At 37.0% G+C, this 20,770-nt stretch overlaps 1 protein-coding gene across 4 annotated transcripts; it reads right to left on the bottom strand.

Annotated features, from left to right (window-relative positions):
- Positions 1 to 11,613: 11,613 nt before the first annotated feature.
- Positions 11,614 to 20,205, bottom strand: LOC113309300 (serine/threonine-protein phosphatase 6 regulatory subunit 3-like). 4 transcript variants are annotated; one of them, XM_026557723.1, is made up of 20 exons: positions 20,067 to 20,205; positions 19,814 to 19,907; positions 19,107 to 19,210; positions 18,619 to 18,705; positions 18,422 to 18,497; positions 18,268 to 18,342; positions 18,093 to 18,146; positions 17,920 to 17,979; positions 17,712 to 17,828; positions 17,306 to 17,400; positions 17,023 to 17,222; positions 16,426 to 16,523; positions 15,512 to 15,615; positions 15,265 to 15,430; positions 15,067 to 15,189; positions 14,021 to 14,103; positions 13,551 to 13,683; positions 13,429 to 13,458; positions 13,171 to 13,241; positions 11,614 to 12,796 (listed from the first exon to the last, which is right to left on the bottom strand). In XM_026557723.1, the coding sequence occupies exons 2-20, from the start codon at positions 19,850 to 19,852 to the stop codon at positions 11,989 to 11,991; spliced, it is 2,523 nt and encodes an 840-aa protein (XP_026413508.1). In that variant the 5' UTR covers positions 19,853 to 19,907; positions 20,067 to 20,205; the 3' UTR covers positions 11,614 to 11,988. The 4 variants fall into 4 exon arrangements, with proteins under 4 accessions (XP_026413508.1, XP_026413510.1, XP_026413509.1 ...); XM_026557725.1 differs by having other exon boundaries at positions 20,030 to 20,162; XM_026557724.1 differs by having other exon boundaries at positions 19,814 to 19,920; positions 20,067 to 20,155.
- Positions 20,206 to 20,770: the final 565 nt, after the last annotated feature.

Here is a 20,770-nt window from a genome sequence, read left to right as displayed (position 1 = left end):
CGAGACACTTACCTGGTTCGAGAACTGTTGCTAATGGTGGTGAACAAAAAAAAGAGTGAGAACAAAAATCGTTTCTAACCCGACGTGCATAACCTTCCTATGATTCTAATGGTGCAAACACCTCGCAAAAAGATTAAGAAATAGGAAGAGAAGAAGGGATTAGTCCGTGAATAGTTGGTTTTTCTATTGAATTCTCGAACTGAAGAAGAATGGTGAAATGAACAAGGAGAAAAGAAAAAATTCTCTTTTAAGAGACACGCGGTGGTACACGAACATGACGTGTTTGAACTGGAACAAGATCCATTCCCACGGCCTCAAGGTATTTGAACTGCACGTGTGTCATAAGGGTATGTTTGTTTTAGTGCAAACAGTAAAGGGCACAATAAAGTTGAAGCAACGGTCACTGACACAATACCCTTTGATTTATCACAACGTGCATACCATGGTACTAATAGAGGGTTTCTTTCCAACAACTCTCACATTTTCTAGCAGCGAGATATACCCAAGGACTTGTCTTTATAAGATTACCACAGAACTTCAAGAGAACCCAAAAGAATTTGTGTTTCTGATTTCTCGTTTTCCATATTATAAAGAACAGTTTTTGCAGATAGTTTTTAGAACTACGATGGGAACCCTTTTTAAAAAAGGATGTGTTTGTACCGTGTACACAGGAAGCCCGCAAATCAAGCCCGGGAAGGTTAATACCAGGAGTTATTCATGGCGGGTTAATGCCAGGAGTTATGCATGGCAGGTTAATGACAGGAGTAATGCATGGCAGGTTAATGACAGGAGTTATGCATGGCAGATTAATTCAGGAGGCATGCAGGGAAACTTAATACAATTTATGCCTACCATAAAATTAGAGTAAGAACCTAATTTGCAACTGTATAAATAAGGGGAATTATAACCCTTAGGGAGGAGAGGAAAAATCCATTGTAATTCTGATATGAATCAAAACATCACTCTCCAAGGGGATTCGTCCGTGGATGTAGGAAAAACTTGCCGAACCACGTAAAATTTGTGTCTCTCTTCTTATGTTTGATTTATGATTTTAACCTCGTTTTCCTCATCATCACCAAAATCATCGTGTTTAGCGCCTGGAAATATTTCTGGGTACAAACATTGGCGCCGACTAAGGGGATTCGAGTGAAAGAATCGTGTTTTATCATTGACAGAAGTGCGGAAGAAATCTGCACGAAATTCCATGCAAAGTTCAGCAAAAAAAAGGGTTGAAGAAACCGTTGCGAAGTTGAAGAAACCGTTGCGAGGTTGAAGAAACCGTTACGAAGGTTGAAGAAAATGTTGCGAAACAGTTGAAGAAAGCGTGGTCAAAACAGTTAGCAGCGCCACATCATTAAACTGGCATGCCACCTCAGCAGATCGGATCCAGTCAACGGTATTGTGTCTGCCATGTCAGCAACAAGTCATATGCCACGTCAGCAACCAGCAAGTTGCCACATCAGCGTCGAGTCAGCTGCCATGTTAGCGACTCGTCAGCTAGTTTAATACCTGGTAGTGCCACGTCAGCACAGTCCGGGTGCCACGTCAGTAATACCGTCCTAGTTAGCAGTGACACGTCATCACTTCTGCACTGTCATCACGCCACGCCAGCAAACGCACGCGCTTCGTCCAAATCTTGTTTCGTCAATAATTTTTTCGTTTGAAGTCCGAATTGAGTGATTTTTGGCTCGTTAGAATCGTTTTTCAATTCCCTACAGCATGGAAGCAAAAATTTCTGTGTTCGAGAAACTTTTATATGCACTTGGGGAAGCAAAATGATTGAGTTCGTGGTTCGTGGATAGCGACATGATCGAGTTCGAGATGAGGATTGCATAGACCCTTCAATATTTAGCCTTGCATCACTTCGCAAGCACCTAAAGCCTCACCTTGCACGTGAGCACATAAGTCTTGCTTTCATCGCAAGCATAAAATCTCGTCTTGCACGCGAGTATGAAAGACTTGCACCTTGGCAAGCATAAAGTCTCGTCTCAACCATGAGCCCAATGCCCGATGTTGGTCCAAAGTCTCGTCGAACCACGAGCCCAATGCCCGATATTGTTCCAAAGACTCGTACTCAATACAAGCAACAGCCATCCTGCCCGAGCATCAAGCGCTAGCCTTGTTACGTTGCGAGCAAAAAGCCTTGACCCAGCCGCAAGCACACACTACATTCTACTCAAGACTCGACTAGCTATCAGCATCACAAGTCCACCACGTCGCAAAAAGTCTCGCCTAGCACGTGAGCAAATTTTATTGCAGGCTATCACAGTTGGGGGCGTCTTTGTAATGTCTCTACTCACGCTTGGGGGCGAATGCCGAGTTACGTCATCAACGATAGACGCGAAGGAAAAACAAAATTCTTAACCCCCAACAAGTTGGAGGTTAAGAGGGGGAGATGTTTGTACCGTATACACGGGAGGCCCGCAAATCAATCCCGGGAAGGTTAATACCAGGAGTTATGCATGGCGGGTTAATGCCAGGAGTTATGCATGACAGGTTAATAACATGAGTTATGCATGGCAGACTAATGCCAGGAGTTATGCATGGCAGATTAATGCAGGAGGCATGCAGGGAAACTTAATACAATTTATGTGTACCCGGAAATTAGAGTAAGAACCTAATTTGCAACTGTATAAATAAGGGGAATTATAACCCTTAGGGAGGAGAGGAAAAATCTATTGTAATTCTGATATGAATAAAAACATCACTCCCTAAGGGGATTCGTCCGTGGATGTAGGCAAAACTTTCCGAACCACGTAAAATTGGTGTCTCTCTTCTTATGTTTGATTTATGATTTTAACCTCGTTTTCCTTATCATCACCAAAATCATCGTGTTTAGTGCCTGGAAATATTTCTGGGTACAAACAGGACGTTCTAACCTCTTCATCCATGAAGACATTACAACTATCTTGATAGGAAATGTCAGGAGTTGAGCACTGAATCAATTCATGTTTTAAGATGATATACTCAGATGACTGGGATCTAAACTCTTCTTGTAAATCATTTAGTTTGTTACAACTAATTAGATTACTTAGAGGAGGAGCAATGCTCTCACTGATTAGTAAATCAATGTTGACCTCAACATAAATGTTATTCATCATAACTTGATTTAGCTTGTCAAGAGAATATTGTTCTTTCTGGAGATATGACTCAACATCAGAAGATAAGCTTTCAAGTTTCTTTTCAATTCCTGAAAAAAACTTCAAGGGATTTTAAACCCGATGGAGGTTTTGATAGAATTTCTTCTACAGATTTTATTAGATCAGTCATGGAAGACAATTCTGGAATTCCTGGATCTGGTGGTGCATTTATTGAGATAACATCATTGTCCATAGAGTCGGATCGCTACAAATACAGACTTGTAAGGTCTTTAAACGTGTTTGCCTGCTCTGATACCAATTGAAAAAGCGTGGGTACAACAACCACACCCAATATTTCGCTTAGCAATCTGTATGGTCTAACTCCAATAGACAGTCAAACTCAATCTTAATAAAAGTATATCACAGAGTTATATGTCACTTTCTCGATTCAATACTTACTCAAGCAAATAGAAATCTGCGAGTCTAATTGAATACAAGAGAAAACACTTGAATGGTACCAAATACCAATGTTCAAGGATCAATCAATTTCAATCAACAACCAAAGGTTGGATTTCCCAATTGATCGATTCAACGCACAACCTGTGATATTTCAATTATATAACAAAATATAATGCGGAAAAGAAATAACACAGATACAAGAAGTTTTGTTAACGAGGAAACCGCAAATGCAGAAAAACCCCGGGACCTAGTCCAGATTGAACACACACTGTATTAAGCCGCTACAGACAATAGCCTACTACAAATTAACTTCGGTCTTGACTATAGTTGAACCCCAATCAATCTCACACTGATCCAAGGTACAGTTGCGCTCCTTACGTCTCTGATCCCAGCAGGATACTACGCACTTGATTCCCTTAGCTGACCTCACCCACAACTAAGAGTTTCTATGACCCAAAGTCGAAGACTTTAATAAACAAATCTGTATCACACAGAAAAGTCTTCGGTAATATATAAATTTTTCTCCCACAGAAATACCTACGAGTTTTTGTTCCGTCTTTTGATAAATCAAGGTGAACATGAACCAATTGATAACCCGGACTTATATTCCCGAAAAACACCCTAGAATTATCAATCACCTCACAACAATCTTAATCAACTAGCGAAAGAAGATATTGCGGAATCACAAACGATGAGACGAAGATGTTTGTGACTTCTTTTATATCTTGCCTATCGGAGAAATCAATCTCAAGCCAATCTTACGATTGTAATTAGTACGATAGAAACAGCAAGATCAGATCACGCAACTACAAAGAAAATAGTTGGGTATGGCTTCACAATCCCAATGAAGTCTTCAAGTCGTTAACCTACAGGGTCTCGGTAGAAACCTAAGGTTAAAGGAGAATCGACTCTAGCTTATACAACTAGTATCACACAGGAGGTGTGAGGATTAGGTTTCCCAGTTGCTAGAGTTCTCCTTTATATAGCCTTCCAAATCAGGGTTTGCAATCTAAGTTACCTTGGTAACAAAGCATTCAATATTCACCGTTAGATGAAAACCTGATTAGATTCAAGATAATATCTTTCAACCGTAAGATCGGAATTTAGCTAGTTACACATAAATGAAATGAACATTTTTAGGTTTGTGTAACCGTACCCAAACAAGTACATTTAGTTGGTTCAATAATAGTTAACCAAATGGTTAGCCATATGAGCACTTTCATATCAACCATATTCTTCTTTACCATAACTAGTTCAAATGACTCAAATGAACTAGTTAGAGAGTTGTTCAATTGCTTAGATCTTATAGAAGTATACAAGACACAATCGAATCAAAAACGATTTGATTCACTCGAATCGATTCATGAACTTTATAGCCACGGTTTGCAATTATGCATTCCTTAGTTTATATAAGTTTAAGTTCACGAATAATCATTTTTAGAAAATAACCAACCTAAGTACGCGGACTTAAGTACCTGGAATAAGTTTGTTTTCAGTTCACAAACTCCAGCAGATTTTCACGGGACGTGAATTTCCGAAGGTGTGCGTGCTGGTACGCGGACTTTAGTTCCAGTTTTCCTGATCAGCAAAGTACGCATACTTTGGTTCAAGGAATAAGGACTTACACATGTATGATTTATCACACAATGTTTATATCCAACAATGGTTATATATTCTAAATTATCATTTTAATCATTGAAACATTCTTAGAGGACGTTATATAGTTGTTGTTCACAAACCATTTTTCGTCAAAGCAATTTTCAAGTAATTGAAACTTAATATGACTTTCGTCACTAGTAAAGATAAACTTGGCCAAAGCGAAAGCTTACCAACATATATTTCGAGAAATAGATAAGCGAGATAAACTAGGCTCGAAATAACAAATGTGTTTAATAATAGTCTATATAGCAATACGACTTTTGTCTCAAGATAGGAGATAAAGTAGATAGACTTTTGAGTGATAGATAAGTTCAAGTCTCCATATACCTTTTAATCGATGAAGTTCCACCAGTTCCTTGAGTAATTCTTCGTCTTTGTATGATGATCACCATGGAGTCTAGAGCTCAACTACACTTTCTATCTTAGTACGAGACTTAGCTATAAGTAGAGTAGAAATCAAGACTTATAGTTTTGATCACTAACATTGACAAACATGCTTGAGATAGCAACGCATGCGAGTTCGACCGAACAGTGCTCTAACAACTGATACTAGAGACAAGTAAACAAACTTTACTTCATATGTTATGTTTTCAATAAATACTGACTTAAAAAGAACATCGATAGAAATGAAATAAGTCAAATATATTGTTACTAACCTAGAACTGAAGGATGATTTGTTCGTTGATGTCAATACTCCTTTATGTTCCTCATAAGTAACAAGAGTGAGCCTCAATATTCCTATGTTCCTAGTCTAAACTAACGATGTTGACTCTAGTATTCAAGTCAAGCAGCTTCGAGTTTTGGAACTAAAATATGGCAACCAAACTTGACGTACCAATGCTTGGTTGGTTCAACGGAGAAATGCTCTAACATAATTTTTTTTGAAGCTAAAATGTAAGTCGCTTGATTAGCCTTTTTATTACATAACATAATAGAAATTTTCTTGTTTGCAAGGTGCATAACATTAGTGGTTTTATCAATAGCTTATATTCTAGATAAAGCTTCCCAGTCCAAAGTGGTGTAATCTCTTATGATAGATTTATATATCCTGATGCAAGCTCCTTCAATCTTCATTTTGTTGTGACAAAGAGTATTGGTACAATTAAAAGCTTTCAAAGTAGGTTAGGCCTCCATCTCGTCCAGATTGTGATCCATGCACGCCATTACTTCTACCTTCTTATACCAGCCTGAAAAAGAGGGGGTCTAACAACCTCACCTAATATTTCGCTTAGCAATCTGTATGGACTAACTCCAATATACTTTCAAGAGAATCAACTAGAAACTCAGACTCAATCTTAAGAAAAAGTATATCAAAGAGTTATATCTCAATTTCTAAATTCGCAATCAAACAAATAGGAATTTGCGATCCTGATTGAATACAAGAGAAATAACTTGCACTGTACCAAAGACAAATGTTCAAGGATCAATCAATTTCAATCAACAACCAAAGGTTGGATTTACTAATTGATTGATTCAACGCACAACCTGTGATATTTCAATTATATAACAAAATATAATGCGGAAAAGAAATAACACAGACACCAGAAGTTTTGTTAACGAGGAAATCGCAAATGGAGAAAAACCCAGGGACCTGGTCCAGATTTGAACACCACACTGTATTAAGTCGCTACAGACACTAGCCTACTCCAAGTTAACTTCCGACTGGAATGTAGTTGAGCCCTAATCAATTTCACACTGATCAAGGTACAGTTGCGCTCCTTACGCCTCAAGAACCACGTCAGATTCTGCGCACTTGATTCCCTTATCTGATCTCACCCACAACTAAGAGTTGCTACGACCCAAAGTCGAAGACTTGATAAAAAAATCTGTATCACACAGAAAAGTCTATTGAATAAATAGATCTGTCTCCCACAAAAATACCTACGAGTTTTGTTCCGTCTTTTGATAAATCAAGGTGAACAGGAACCAATTGATAAGATGGACTTATATTCCCGAAGAACATCCTAGTAATATCAATCACCTCACAATAATCTTAATCGATTAATGAAACAAGATATTGTGGAATCACAAACGATGAGACGAAGGTGTTTGTGACTATTTTTTAATCTTGCCTATTGGAGATAAAATCTCGAGCATCTTAAAGAAGATAGTACTCAATCACAATAGAAAAAAACAAGATCAGAACACGCAACTACAGAGAAAATAGTTGGGTATGGATTCACAATCCCAATGAAGTCTTTAAGTCGTTAACCTACAGGGTTTCGTGAAAACCTAGGGTTAAAGGAGAATCGACTCTAGCTTATGCAACTAGTATCACACAGGAGGTGTGGGGATTTGGTTTCCCAGTTGCTAGAGTTCTCCTTTATATAGATTTCAAATCAGGGTTTGCAATCTGAGTTACCTTGGTAACAAATCATTCAATATTCGTCGTTAGATGAAAACCTGATTATATTCAATCTAATATCTTTCAACCGTTAGATCGAACTTAGCTTGTTATACACAAATGAAATGTACCTTTATTTAGGTTTGAGTAAACGTACCTAAACGTGTACACTTAGTCGGTTCAACAATAGTTAACCAATGGTTAGCCATATGAGCACTTTCATATCAACCTTATTCATCTTTACCATAACTAGTTCAAATGACTCAAATGAAACTAGTTAGAGAGTTGTTCAATTGCTTAGATCTCATAGAAGTATACAAGACACAATTGAAGCAAAATCGATTTTGATTCACTCGAATCAATTCATGAACATCATAGCCACTGTTTGCAAAAGATTGCATTCCTTATTATATAAATGTTTTAGTTCATGAACAAACCAATTTTAGAAAGTAACCTACTTAAGTATGCAAACGGGTACTCATACCTAAGTATCCAGACCGAGTTTGTTTAAGCCAGTACGCGTACGGGTACGCAAACCAATTCACACTTCCAAACTCCAGCACAAATTCACGGAACCCAAACTTCCGCCAGTACGCGTACGGGTACGCATACCAAAGTTCCGGACTTCCAACAACCAACCAGTACGCATACGGGTACGCGTACTTAGGTTCCCGGTTTTGGATTTTACGCAAATGTGAATACACTCTGTGTTTATATCCAAACATGGTTACTTGTTCTAAACTCTCATTTCAATCATTGAATCTTTCTTATAGGATGACAATAGTTGTTACCCACAAACTATTAGCATCAAAGCGATTTTCAAGTTATTGAAATAATCAATATGACTTTCGTCAAGAGTAAAGATGAACTTGGTTAAAGCGAAAGCTTACCAACACATATTTCAAGAAATAGATAAGTGAGTTAAACTCGGTTCGAAATAGCAAATGTGTATAATTGAAGTCTATATAGGAATACGACTTTTGTCTCAAATAGGAGATAAAATAGATAGACTTTTGAGTGATAGATAAGTTCAAGTCTCCACATACGTTTTGTTGATGAAGTTCCACAAGTTCCCTTGAGTAGTTCTTCGTCTTCATTCGATGAACGTTGTGGAGTCTAAAGATCAACTAAACTTATTATCCTAATCCGAGACTTAGCTATAAGTAGACTAGAAATCAAGACTTACAGTTTTGGCAACTAAACTTGACAAACAATCTTGAGATAACAACGCTTGCGAGTTCGACCGAGCAGTGCTCTAACACAGCCATTACCACATCTTAATCTTAAAGCAATAACACCTGTATTAGTAGCACTATTAGAGGAATTCTAGAGGGGTGTGCAAACGAGCTAATTTTCCCATTACCATTGCAGAGTAGAGCATACAAATAGTAAAACTGGATGGGAAAATTAAAGCTAAAATCTGAAAGTTTTCCCATACAGTATCAAGTTGAGTCGATCGATTCAACTTCGACCGATCTGACAAGGAAAGGTCGAGCTCGGCTATGGTTGAGACGACCATCGTCTCAGATTGAGCCGATAATGTATAGTTCGTTCAACTATTTTCACTTCTAAAGTCAGACCTTTTCACCTTTTACACCCATAATTTTCTAGCAACGGCTCAATTGTATATTAATCCTGTGGAGTTTACCGTAGATGAAAATTTATCTCTATGTACATACTTTGTAGGTTATCTGGCTAGAAATGTGGAACAATGGCAAAATGGTTTAGTGAATGTGAGCTATTGGGGGAGGGTGGAGGGGGATTTATGAAACTTCAGCACTAACTCCGGTAACCCGAATAATCATAATGTAGTTGGGTTTTCTGTCAATTTAGAACTATAAGAAAACAATTTAAAAAATTTATAGGTTTAGTTCGGGTATCGACTTAGGGGTGAAACCAATGTCGAAGTTGTATTGCAAGCTTGAGAAGAACGACGAAGATGGAAAAGAAAAATATTGATTACAAATATCATTAATCCTTAAGGAGTTTTGATAATCCATATGGGATGTTAAAAATTACACATACTAGTGATACTACTCGAGCAAATTGTTATAAAATTTAATTGAGTATAAATCTAAATTTGGTATTATATTCCTTTATAAATAGATGAGATATAAATAAATATAACGGTTTACGGAAGTATAGTTAATCTCAAGTTCAATTACAATTATTAAATTAAACTTAATTAAGTTTACATAAGCACAATTATAACTAATTATCCCCAACAATAGTGTCCCTGTGCACCATATTTGCAAACCCTTGATATAATCATGCAGTTCGAGATTCTTCACCTTGATTTCCAAACCATTGATGTGACCCTTGAGCTTGAGAGCCTTCGAAGTCTAATGATCTTCTACAAATCTTAATAAACTTGAGGATTTTTGTTGAGTGGCTTGACGATATGGAGATAACTATTACATTGGACGATATTTTTCTCTCTGCATAGTGTTGGGTTGTAAGCATGTTCCTATATCTTGGGATGGTGGAATTCCAGCATGGATTGAAAAATTAGGACAGAAGCTCATGGTCTCTCCCATCTGTGTATCTTCTATTGGTAGATACACCTAGTTTTCAAATCTCTTAACTCCATTTGATTCAATCGTTTTACCAATTTTTCATGACTGGTCGATGTTTCTATATGATGTAAGACGGTCGAGACCTTGTGAGATGATTAGAAGTATCTGACACTCTCTAGCGAGAGTAAAAGATTCTAGCTCCCACCTCAATTATGGCAAATCATACTCAGTTGATGAAGAAGAAGGTTTAAGAGGTTCTCTTGAAGGCACCAATGAAGAAGAAGCTCCTACTGAATGATAAGTGGTGGATGTGTTGGACAAGACAATTTTAGTAATACAATACCCATTTTTGGAAAAATCCATCCCACATATGTGTAAAACTTCTCGACCAATTATCGGCTCTGAATTGAACCTTTTTCGTATTGGACTTCGTCATAAAAGGTGAATAGTATCTCATACCTTTTCCAGCCTCTTCTCTTCAATCTTGTGTATTCTGATCCAAAGACGGTGGCTAGAGATCGAGGCTTTTTTGGCTTTCCAACTGTACCAACTAACTGTCTAGCACATCTTTTCCCAAAATGATAAACGCCAAGGTTCTTGACAGGACTGTACAACATAATGCGCTGGAGTGAAAAGCCTTTGATCCTTTGGGAAACCTCACTACTTATCTCCTCAAAATTCTCACACATCATCCAAGTAACATTATATTTGTTCCTAATAGTGTGTTGGTATCTCCACAAACGCATATTATTAACCTCTGCAGTGTTTTGCTTTTTATCCCAATTATTACCTTCATACCTTACTATAATTGGAAAATAAACACTAAAATATGTATACCACCAAAGCTGAAAGTAAACATCATACAATTAGTTACTTGCTGAATATAAAGCCAGAGGGTATATATTGTCATATTTACCTCAACAATACCCATAAACCCATGATGCTTGAGGAACCCAATGATGCGATATTGAGATGAATGCACAACTCGGCTAAGATAGCAAGCTCCCAACCATAAGTGGCAACAACCTCCACATCTTGCGACGCCTCTAACCACCCTACTTGAGCACCAGTGCTTGACTTAGGGGGAAACATGAACCAAGTAACTATAACGTAAATATTTTGGCAATTTTCGTATCCTCGGCGGTATCTCGTTTCATTTTTGTAGACGAATGACCTTGAGCTCTGGCTAATCTTAACTGAAAAGTTTATTGAGATCGTTATCTTCATCCGAACTTGATTGTGTCGTCGATATAGGTTGACTGGGTTTACATCTAGATGGTTTTCTATTTCTTTTCTCCAAATATCTTGAGATTGAGACATCTATTGAAAAAAATATTGAGAAGATGAATAAGAATTAAAAAGATTTTTAGTGAAAGAAAAATTGTGGAGAAGATTAAATTTGGAGTTGAAAAATCTCCACTTTTTTGCTGTGGCTCGTCTTATGAAGATCGTCTCAATGTCCAACTGTTAGACTAATGTATCAAAAACAATTTTCCCAATGCCCCAAAAGAAAAAAGGACATGAACAAAAGTCCACTCAAAGAAATAAAAAGAAAGAAGAGAACACTAGAAATTTTATTCGACTGTCCTAAACTTTGAAGATGTGAACTGTTAACACTTGAACTGAATCAAAACTGGCAGATAATGGGATTAACCCTAAGAATAGATAGACATTACTTAGAATAACAGCAATAACAATTACAGTATCATCATCAAAACGAAAAACAATAGTAGATCACAACAATACAACATGACCTTTATAACCCCCATACCACATTGAGTTTCTCCCACCTGGAAATCACTTTACACATGCACCCGCCAAAATGCATCGGCCCGTCTTGCCCACCAACAAACACGGCATCATGTGTGTCTAGATCTTTCTTAGATCATCCTGCTTCGAGGGACAGATTAACCTGAAGCATTTTGTCATTTCACTCCTGAACCACAGCAACATCTTGATCGACCTTCCAGTAGTTCATATCATTGAACTCTAACAATCCTTCGCCACCATCATCTTCCTCAAATTTCTTTTCTGGTACCACCTTCGGCAAAAGGTTCCTCTTTAACGGCCCTGCTTCTCCAACTATTCCTTCTTTTAGTGCTTGTTCCATTGCTTTCTCCGTGCCCTCCATCTCTACTCCAACAAATTCGACATCTTCTTCGAATAACGATGGTGCCACAGTAGGTCCGTTGCTTGTGCTGCTTCCCACGGTGCAATCGCTTGAATCCATTGGGCTTGCAGTACTTGGTGGAACTACGACCTCTCCATTGCATAGAGGATCAGGAGCAGCATCAACTGACTCCATTATAAGATCAACTTGAGCCTTACCACCATCATTAAAAGGATTCCAGTCTGACCCACTAACCTGCGCATCAGAAGAATCCTGCCCTCCCTTGCAACCGGGTAACGATCTATCTCCAGATGGAGTGTTTTTGTCCGCCATTTCATACTGGAAGGAACCCACATCACTGGAAGCACCTGCATTCTCTTTGTGAAGATTCACGTCTTCTGCATCAGGTGAACTCGAGCTGGACCCGGATGCCGTATTACCGGAAGCCGTGTTACCTACCAACAAATCCTCACCAACCACCACTTCATCATCACTACTGCTGTTACCACCACTTGCTGCTCCATTCAAGTTAACATCATCCATCTTCTCAGAGGTCGAAGTACTCAGACCCTCTTTGCCAATCATGTCATCTTGGAAAGCAAACCAGTTGGAATTTGTGAACAAATTGCTGCAATAAGAAACATAGGATTTACGTAAACCATAAGCTACGAGCTTAACCTTTCTCCTGCCAAATATTAATTTGCAGTGTAAAATCACGTGAAAGCAAAAACCTGCATTTGCTAAAACATTTCGAGTTTCAACTTAAAGCTCAGAAGACCAGCCAATGCTTCAAAAAAATAGAAAAAAAAGAAGACCAGACAAGGTAATAGTTGTTTTAAAACTCTCAGCAAAGTGCAACCATTTATAAGATCAGGAAAAACACTGCTCCTTGGTTCATGCAAAACACCTACTCAAGGGGGAGCAACTTAACAGTTGCTTCATTTAGTGGGATGCGAATCATGCGATGGATTTATGTATGAAAAATGGCTAGGAAAAAGTTACCTCTCCTGGTCGTCACCAAGCCTCAGTGATGAGATTACAACTTCAGCTGACTCATCATCAAAGTAAGCATCCTGCATCAGTAACATAACTCTTCAATAATCGACCACTTTAAGACCATAGTACATCTTCTGGGTTTTTCCCCCCAGGCTTTTTAGCCTTTACAAGCTGAGTAAGCTGAGTATCTGTCTTGTTGTGTATTTCGCCTAAACAAACATGATATATAGTAAAGCCTTGGGCGCAGCAAATGAGAAATCTTACCTCATCCTCTCGCTCAAGAGAACCTTGAACCTAGAACCACGACGAAGTCAAGAAATCACATAACCACTCAAGCAAAATTGCACATCCAAGCCAAATAATGAAAAGACGTGTATTTGGCATACCTCTTCAGTGTCATCGTTCTCATAAATACTGTATCTAAAAGCCTGGCTTAGATTATTTGCTAGTGCTGTAACATCATAATCTCTATCGTCGTCATCACTATCTCTTGTCCTATCATGCAGCGCTGTTGGACGACTGCATAGAACGATATAAGAAAAGGGGAAGATTAAATGCTAGCAGTAAGGCTAGTTAACATTTTACTCCACATAAAGACCAAATAGGTGCAATTGCATTAAGAAGAAAAAACAGGTTAATAGATTTAGTTGGATTGAGCACATCCATCATAATCAGTTGTCCACACATTTCCTTTATATTGAAAACAGACTGAGACTAGACCCACAGATTTATAGTTGCATATAATCCTATCCAGACAGTTACTAAGCTGACTGGAATACAATTGCACAGAAGTAAATTTTAACACTCTTGCCAGGCCTTCGTATATATATAATATAATAACTGGTAAGAAGCATACCCACAAGCCCATCGGTAAACATTCTCCACCGTGTTACGCTCTTGCAGAACAGTGGTTTGCCAATTAACCCAATCGCCATTTTCCTGACAGAAGAGTACCCAAAAAAAAAAAAAAGGATGTTACCAAAACCAAATGCTACAGACAAAAATGTGACCCATGAATTCCTTTACATGACACTTTGCTCTTTTGGCCAAAATTACCTTAACCAAATTGAAATAAGCAGGTCAATCTTGGTTTTAGGTATTATGCTGCAAAGTAAAGACGCATGACTGATGTTAAAAGTGTTTGGCAGAACCATACTTTAGATATAAGGTACGTGGAAAAAATTCCAGAAGCTACGAACATCAAAAATCAATGTTCCGGAATTTGAAAAAAGAAGTTGCTTATTAGCAATTTAACTATAAACTATATACCGTGGTGGCATGTCTTGATGGGTCAAATAAAACTACACTTTGAAAAGATAGTGGGAAAATATTCAGTAGCTATTGCACGTAAAGTACACGTGTATCACTGAAAAAGAACTATAGTTATATAATACTGATATCAATCTTGAGGTGTTACTGTTAGGCTTACAACTCAGAGAACAAAAGGAGCAAGATGATTAAACAAGTTTGTACGGGGAAAAAAAAAAAGAAAAAAAGTTAGCACTCATTTCACAGACATGTGGAAAATTCAACTTATACTATTGACAACGAAAAACAAACTGGGGCCCTAGAGAATGTGGAAGAAGGTTAAAGATAAAGAGTTTTGTCTTAAATTACTGAACATACACATTGGAGAAAAATGCTCTGCTGAAACCGAACACTTAGCTCAATTCAAAGGTCAAATTTAACTATACTTTGACATGTCATGTTAGTACTGACAGTAGAAATTTACTGTGTTCAGGCAATTGCTAAACAGCCTCAGCTTGAGCATAAGGACGATTCCATTCAAAAGCAGAAAGCAGAATAAGTAAATATATCAAGATATATATATATATATATATACACCTATTGAGAAGCATTGGACCTGAAAAATTAAAGGGCTTGCAATAATGTATATCTAACCTTTAGATATGTCTGAATTTGACTGTTTCCATTTCCCAGTTCCACAAGCTTGTTAGAAATTCGTGTAATGTGACCATGGTTCCCAGACCGGGGTGGTTGTCTTCCAACAGCGATTAGTGTTGGCTGCAAACTCAAACAAGAATTTAGTATTCATCAAGTACGTGCAAAAAATTGTCTCCAAGACTATAAAGAAGTTACCTGATTTTCGTCTCCAAAGAGATCGGAGTTCCCATCTGCTTTAAGAATTTTTCCAACTAAATTACAGTCTTGAAAGAGATGATCAACAACAGTGTTATTCTTACTCTCCAAACATGATATCACAATGCTCTCTACATGATGATGTAGAGCATTATTGAACGGGTACCTACATCCATTAAAACGACATACATAAAGCTACACTATCTAAGAACAGTTTAATCTAAAATTTTAAGTACAAAAGTCTTACGCAAAAAACAGATCGAGAATTCTTTGGATAGCTCCCAAGATAACGAGCTCCTTCTCCGCAAGGTCATTGCCAATCCTCAATAGAACAGCAATAAACTCCAAAATCTATAACCAAGATAAGAACAAATATAATTTAGAAAGAACTTGGAGATATACATAAGATCAGAAGTGTCTGATTTGCACTTTTACTGGGAGTAGTTAAACAGAACAACTTGCCCCTGTGACAATTGATCCAAAATTACAACATCAACACAAAAAACTATGATGTATGTTACACCATCAATGATCATGGGTCTCTAGTGTCTACAAGTCCTAGGGCTTGGAATTCTGACCAAAAGTTTGGCCTAGGAGCTACACTTAGAGCATCTCCAACAGTGGGTGCTAATAATCCTATGTGGAGTTTTTATTTAGGTCCTTATTTGTGGGATCATATATATGTAGCAAAAATTATAATGTTTTGCTCATGAACTATCTCCAATAGTAGGATTTGTGTTTTTGTATAAAGATAAAACTAATTCCTTTTTTTCTATTGGTTTAGAAAAATTTATGTAAAAATAATAATTAAAAAACTATTAAAAAAAGGTATTCCGAAGGTCTAGATAAGACTTTCTTTAAGACCTTCGTATTTATTTTGACACCCTACTTTATAGCACCCATTGTTGGAGATGAATTTAATTTAAATGGGGGTCTAAAATCCTATGTGTCATAAGAAAATAAAACTTTCACCCTCTGTTGGAGATGCTCTTAAATAACATCAGAACACATAAGAATCTTAACAACTGAGTATGTTTCGACGGTCAGCTATTGTAAGTAAAAGGGTGCAGCCAAGAGAGTTTTATGAATCCTGTAACAATCCTAAAATAGTAGGGAGTAAATATTGTGTAACAACCCTTTGTACGGCAGAGAAACTTATACCTTTAACCGATGCTTTCCAAGAGGAGGCCTTAGACTTCCATATGTTGTGGGCAAAATAGTCTCATCCGAGGTTGTATTCAGAAGGGTAAGCAAGTCACCTGTTCCAGGAAAGGACAACAGCAAGGTCATTTTCCTTATAGTAATAGCAATAGAAAGTCTTTCTTTTATTTGCTGTTAAAAATAATGACAATGCCCAACCAAAACGGAGCAATAACCTTTGACAGATACAAATATGTAGAAAGTGTGAAGGCAATAATGATTTTAAAAGAATTAGGTAACCACCTCACCTGTAACATAAATATATACCCGTTTCTAAAAGGATTCTCATTTCTAAATTTTCTCCCTATGGTTCTCATGTTAATTGAGAGGTGGAATGTGTGGATGCATGATGAATATCAAACAAATATCTAGAATGAAAGCAGTCAGATTCAAACTGTTTTCTGCGTCTGGAACAGACAAACCCTTGCTGTCTGATAAAGATACACTTTTTGGGACAACAAGCAAAAATCTGCCACATGTAATAATGGTCCTAATGACAGCGGATACTCTATCTTACAACCCCCACTAGATAAATCAAGAGCTCAACAGAAAACTTACCAAGTTTCGGAATCATGGCAGTAATAGTCACAGGATTAACAGGTATAGGTTGTTCGTATAAGTGTTGACTTCTCATTGAATAAAAAGAGGACGCCGATCTCTTGGAATCTAACAAAGAAATACAGATAGACAGAGAGTGCACAAGGCCAGATTTTGATTGAGATTCTTCCAGAGCGTGACAAAATATCCTTTCAATAAAACTGCAGACAGTAGAAGGGCAAAAAAGTTTAGTCCATCAGAATAGCAAACAGGGGATGTTACATTACAAACAACAACCACAAACCTTGGGCTAGAGAGTTTAGCAGCTAAAGCTGAAGGAGAATTTCTAGTGATGGCACACAGTGTTTCCGCTGCATTAGCCTGAACTTCTGATGGACACTGATCCATCAAAAAAAGTATGAGATTACAAGATAGCTCCCTACTTGATTTTTACAAATCTGCCAGCCACAGATAGTTGAGAAGAACAAAAAAATAAAAACACACTGAAAGTCCCCAAATATTTCCTACAGGTTCAAAAAACATCTTCATGGGCATGTGTCAGAGATAAGGGGAAAAAACCTAAAAGATATTCTCCTGATATATATATAAGCATACCTTGTAAGTTAAAAACAAGTTTCCATTGTATACTATACAGAGAAGGATAGACTGCAATTTTTAAGCTAATACCACCGGATATAGATGAGACTCACAGATGGATTCAACTTATCCACGATCATTTCAAGCAAATTGCTATCAGCTAACCACTGCATCACATCCGTAAAATTGGAATAGAAATGGTCATCGGCCCCGACAAGCCGAATCAAAACCTGTTCAAAATGAGTGGCATAAGAAATTTAGTTTGACAAGGTACTGAATTTCCGCCTACAGATAGGAAAAAAACATGTTTTGGCCACTAACCTCCATGATGGATGTTATTCCTATCAAATCAACTAGCTGGCGAAATACATCTCCATGGCCCTGGTAGAGACCAACTTGTTAGTAAGTACATGCAATATTAGAAACCGGATAAAACTGAATGTGTCAAAACCTAAAAGTCTATAGAATGAATTAGACAAAGTATTTCTCCTTACTTGAACATAGTTCATAAGTGGGACTGTCTTCCTCAGCATCAGGCATACTACAACCTATGATCAAAAACAAGATACACCTTCAGTAATTTGCTTAACGGGAAAACAAATAAACAAGAATTCCAAAAATGAGACAAAGAAGACCAGGTGAGACAATTATTTAAAAATAGATGTATACCTTACTAAAGTACCCAGTTAGCAGAGGGCTATGAGGATGGTTTGGTTCCAGAAAAGAGAAAAGCAAGCCCATCAGCTGGAACCATAAGAAAACCATTCCAAAATATTAGTAGCAATTATCTAAACAGCTTGCATTACAGAGTTGGTGTGCATACCTCGTCATCATCCACTAATGTCTTTAAGATAACATCGATTTCACAAGTAAATATCTCGCAGGCGATGAAAGGACACCTAAAATGAACGAATCAATCAATGAGTTCATTTTAAGAATTAAGGAAAACTACGAATCCTCTTTTAGAATTGATACATTAAACAATGAAATGTAAAAAACCATGAAGTAAGATATTTATACTTGAAGACTCGTTTGCTTTCTGCATCCTCTGGAGGGTCTTCAACGATGTATCTCAGCAACTGCTCAACCTGAACTCTATCACGTAGACTGGAAAATATAACATAGTTTTATTTTATCAATATCAACTTTTAAACATCTTTAGAAAAAAAAATGAAGAAATAAAAAACTAGCCATTGTAAATCTGAAATTATTCATGAGCTTCTACTGGTACAGAGGCAAGTGTATTTCTCCAACTCAGTATATCCATACATACTTCAATTCAGCATAATACATCACTTACAAGGATGCATGATTCTTTTACTTTCCAGCCAAAAATATCCAAAGTTTACCAACTCAAGGATACCGTAACAGATGATAACACATAACACTTCCATTTGTAGTCAAACCCAACATCAAACAGAGCTTTCCTAAGTTTAGTCACCCAGCAATCTACAAACAGAGTTGATAGTGGCGCTATGAGAAGTTACACAAATAATACAACGACTTACAAGTTAATGAGGCGACTATTTAAAGCCTTGCATTCTTGGATAATCTCTTCTTCATCCAAAAGCTCTTCTAAAGTGAAATTTTCCTTATCTAAAACTGATTCCACCTACAACATATGAAATTCACAGTAAGAAGGCTGCTTATAAGCAGATTACTGTGTAGGATTATGAATTAGACTAAATTAATAACAAACTCATAACATAAGATATCCCCCACCAAGAGGCGTGTAACCACAACTTTAGATCATCCCAATATTAACTACATAAGCAAAAAGAATGGTGGCGTAAAGGAGAAAATCAATCGCAATATTAACCAAGGGAAAGAGAACTCTAACCAACAACATTCGGATGCACATAGATAAATTATTCAAAGAAATAAGAAAGTCCAAAACAGAAACCTCCTTCCAATTGACATTAGGAATTTCACAGCTCGGGTCAAGAACTTCATATTGACCTAGAATTAGTTGCACAATAAATATATGTGCATTCATTTGATAATTTTACTATACAGGCTATTCTTAGCAAGATATTGCAGAAAACCTAATTGCCACTTAAATCAAGAACCCTGACTAAAAGCAATACCTCCACCAACAACAAATTAGTTCAAGGACATTAGCTACTAAGTACTCCTAACAACAGAAACAATAGAAGATCACACAATAATCAAATAAAATTAAGAAAAACTAACACTTAAGCTGAATTGTTCTTACAGGAGAAGAAGCAGAGAGAGCAGGCATGCGCCAAAACATCTTGAGAGATGTAATTTTATCAAATTTACAAGCTTCAGGTATCAGTTTTGAAGATCTGTAAGCAACAACTAAAACAGACAAAAATCAGCTTCAAACAAATCAAGATGTAACTTAGACATGGATATAAATCCCATTAAAATGAATAAACAGAAACCAAGAAACCCTATATTTGAACACCTGCGAAGATCAAAAACTCTAAAGATATTAACTCCACCTTGTTCTTCTTCTTGTGGTGCTGCTGATTAGTAATGACCTAAATTGGATTCAAATCCGCCGATGCGAGGCTTTGTGGAAAAAGTACAAAAGAGGTCCGGAATTTTTCAGTAAATCGACATTTTATTTAGGGTGTAAAGGCGATAAACTACAAAAGGCACGTGATAATGCCACGTTCACTTTTTCTTGTATAAATAAGTTTGGGATTAACAGTAACAAACATGGCATGTGATTAGTGGATGAATTACCTGACTTCTGTACTTGATTAGCTTGTTCCTATTAAAACCCTAATTTAGCCTTAATTAGCTTTAATTAACTTTTGTAGACCTTCATTTATAGTATCCAAAACTAGGCTCCTTATAAGGGTAAATGTGTTACAAGGGAAAATTATATTAGCAACAGCTGCATGTTAAGTCCCAAAAGAAAAATGTCTACAAAATAATATAGCCAATTTTAGTAGTATATATTTATTTATTTTTAGTATCACCCAATTTTAGTATAGAAGTAGTTACATAAGTATGAAAATGATTTGCAACTACCACAAATTTTTGCTCTTAGGATTCCAATTTAAATTGGCGTCCATGTGAGATCTTAATTCAACAAATTTCAAAGAAAATTCTAAATTCATGTCATCCAACAAAACTCTAATAGAAAAAGATAATTTAGAATCAGTTATAAATAATATCGAATATGTTGATTTTGTAT

Source organism: Papaver somniferum, chromosome 9 (genome assembly GCF_003573695.1).
Source record: "Papaver somniferum cultivar HN1 chromosome 9, ASM357369v1, whole genome shotgun sequence".
Lineage (NCBI taxonomy): Eukaryota > Viridiplantae > Streptophyta > Magnoliopsida > Ranunculales > Papaveraceae > Papaver > Papaver somniferum.
This window is presented reverse-complemented; position numbering and strand designations above follow the sequence as displayed.

Bases quoted from the DNA above. Each gene is read 5' to 3' on its own strand.
- LOC113309300 (XM_026557723.1), bottom strand. From the start codon at position 19,852: ATGTTTTGGCGCATGCCTGCTCTCTCTGCTTCTTCTCCT. The intron at 17,980-18,092 runs GTAAGGAGAAAT...GGTCTCTACCAG, and splicing joins CACTTATGAACTATGTTCAA to GGCCATGGAGATGTATTTCG. The intron at 14,104-15,066 runs GTTAGATATACA...CTCTTCTGTCAG, and splicing joins AAATTCAGACATATCTAAAG to GAAAATGGCGATTGGGTTAA.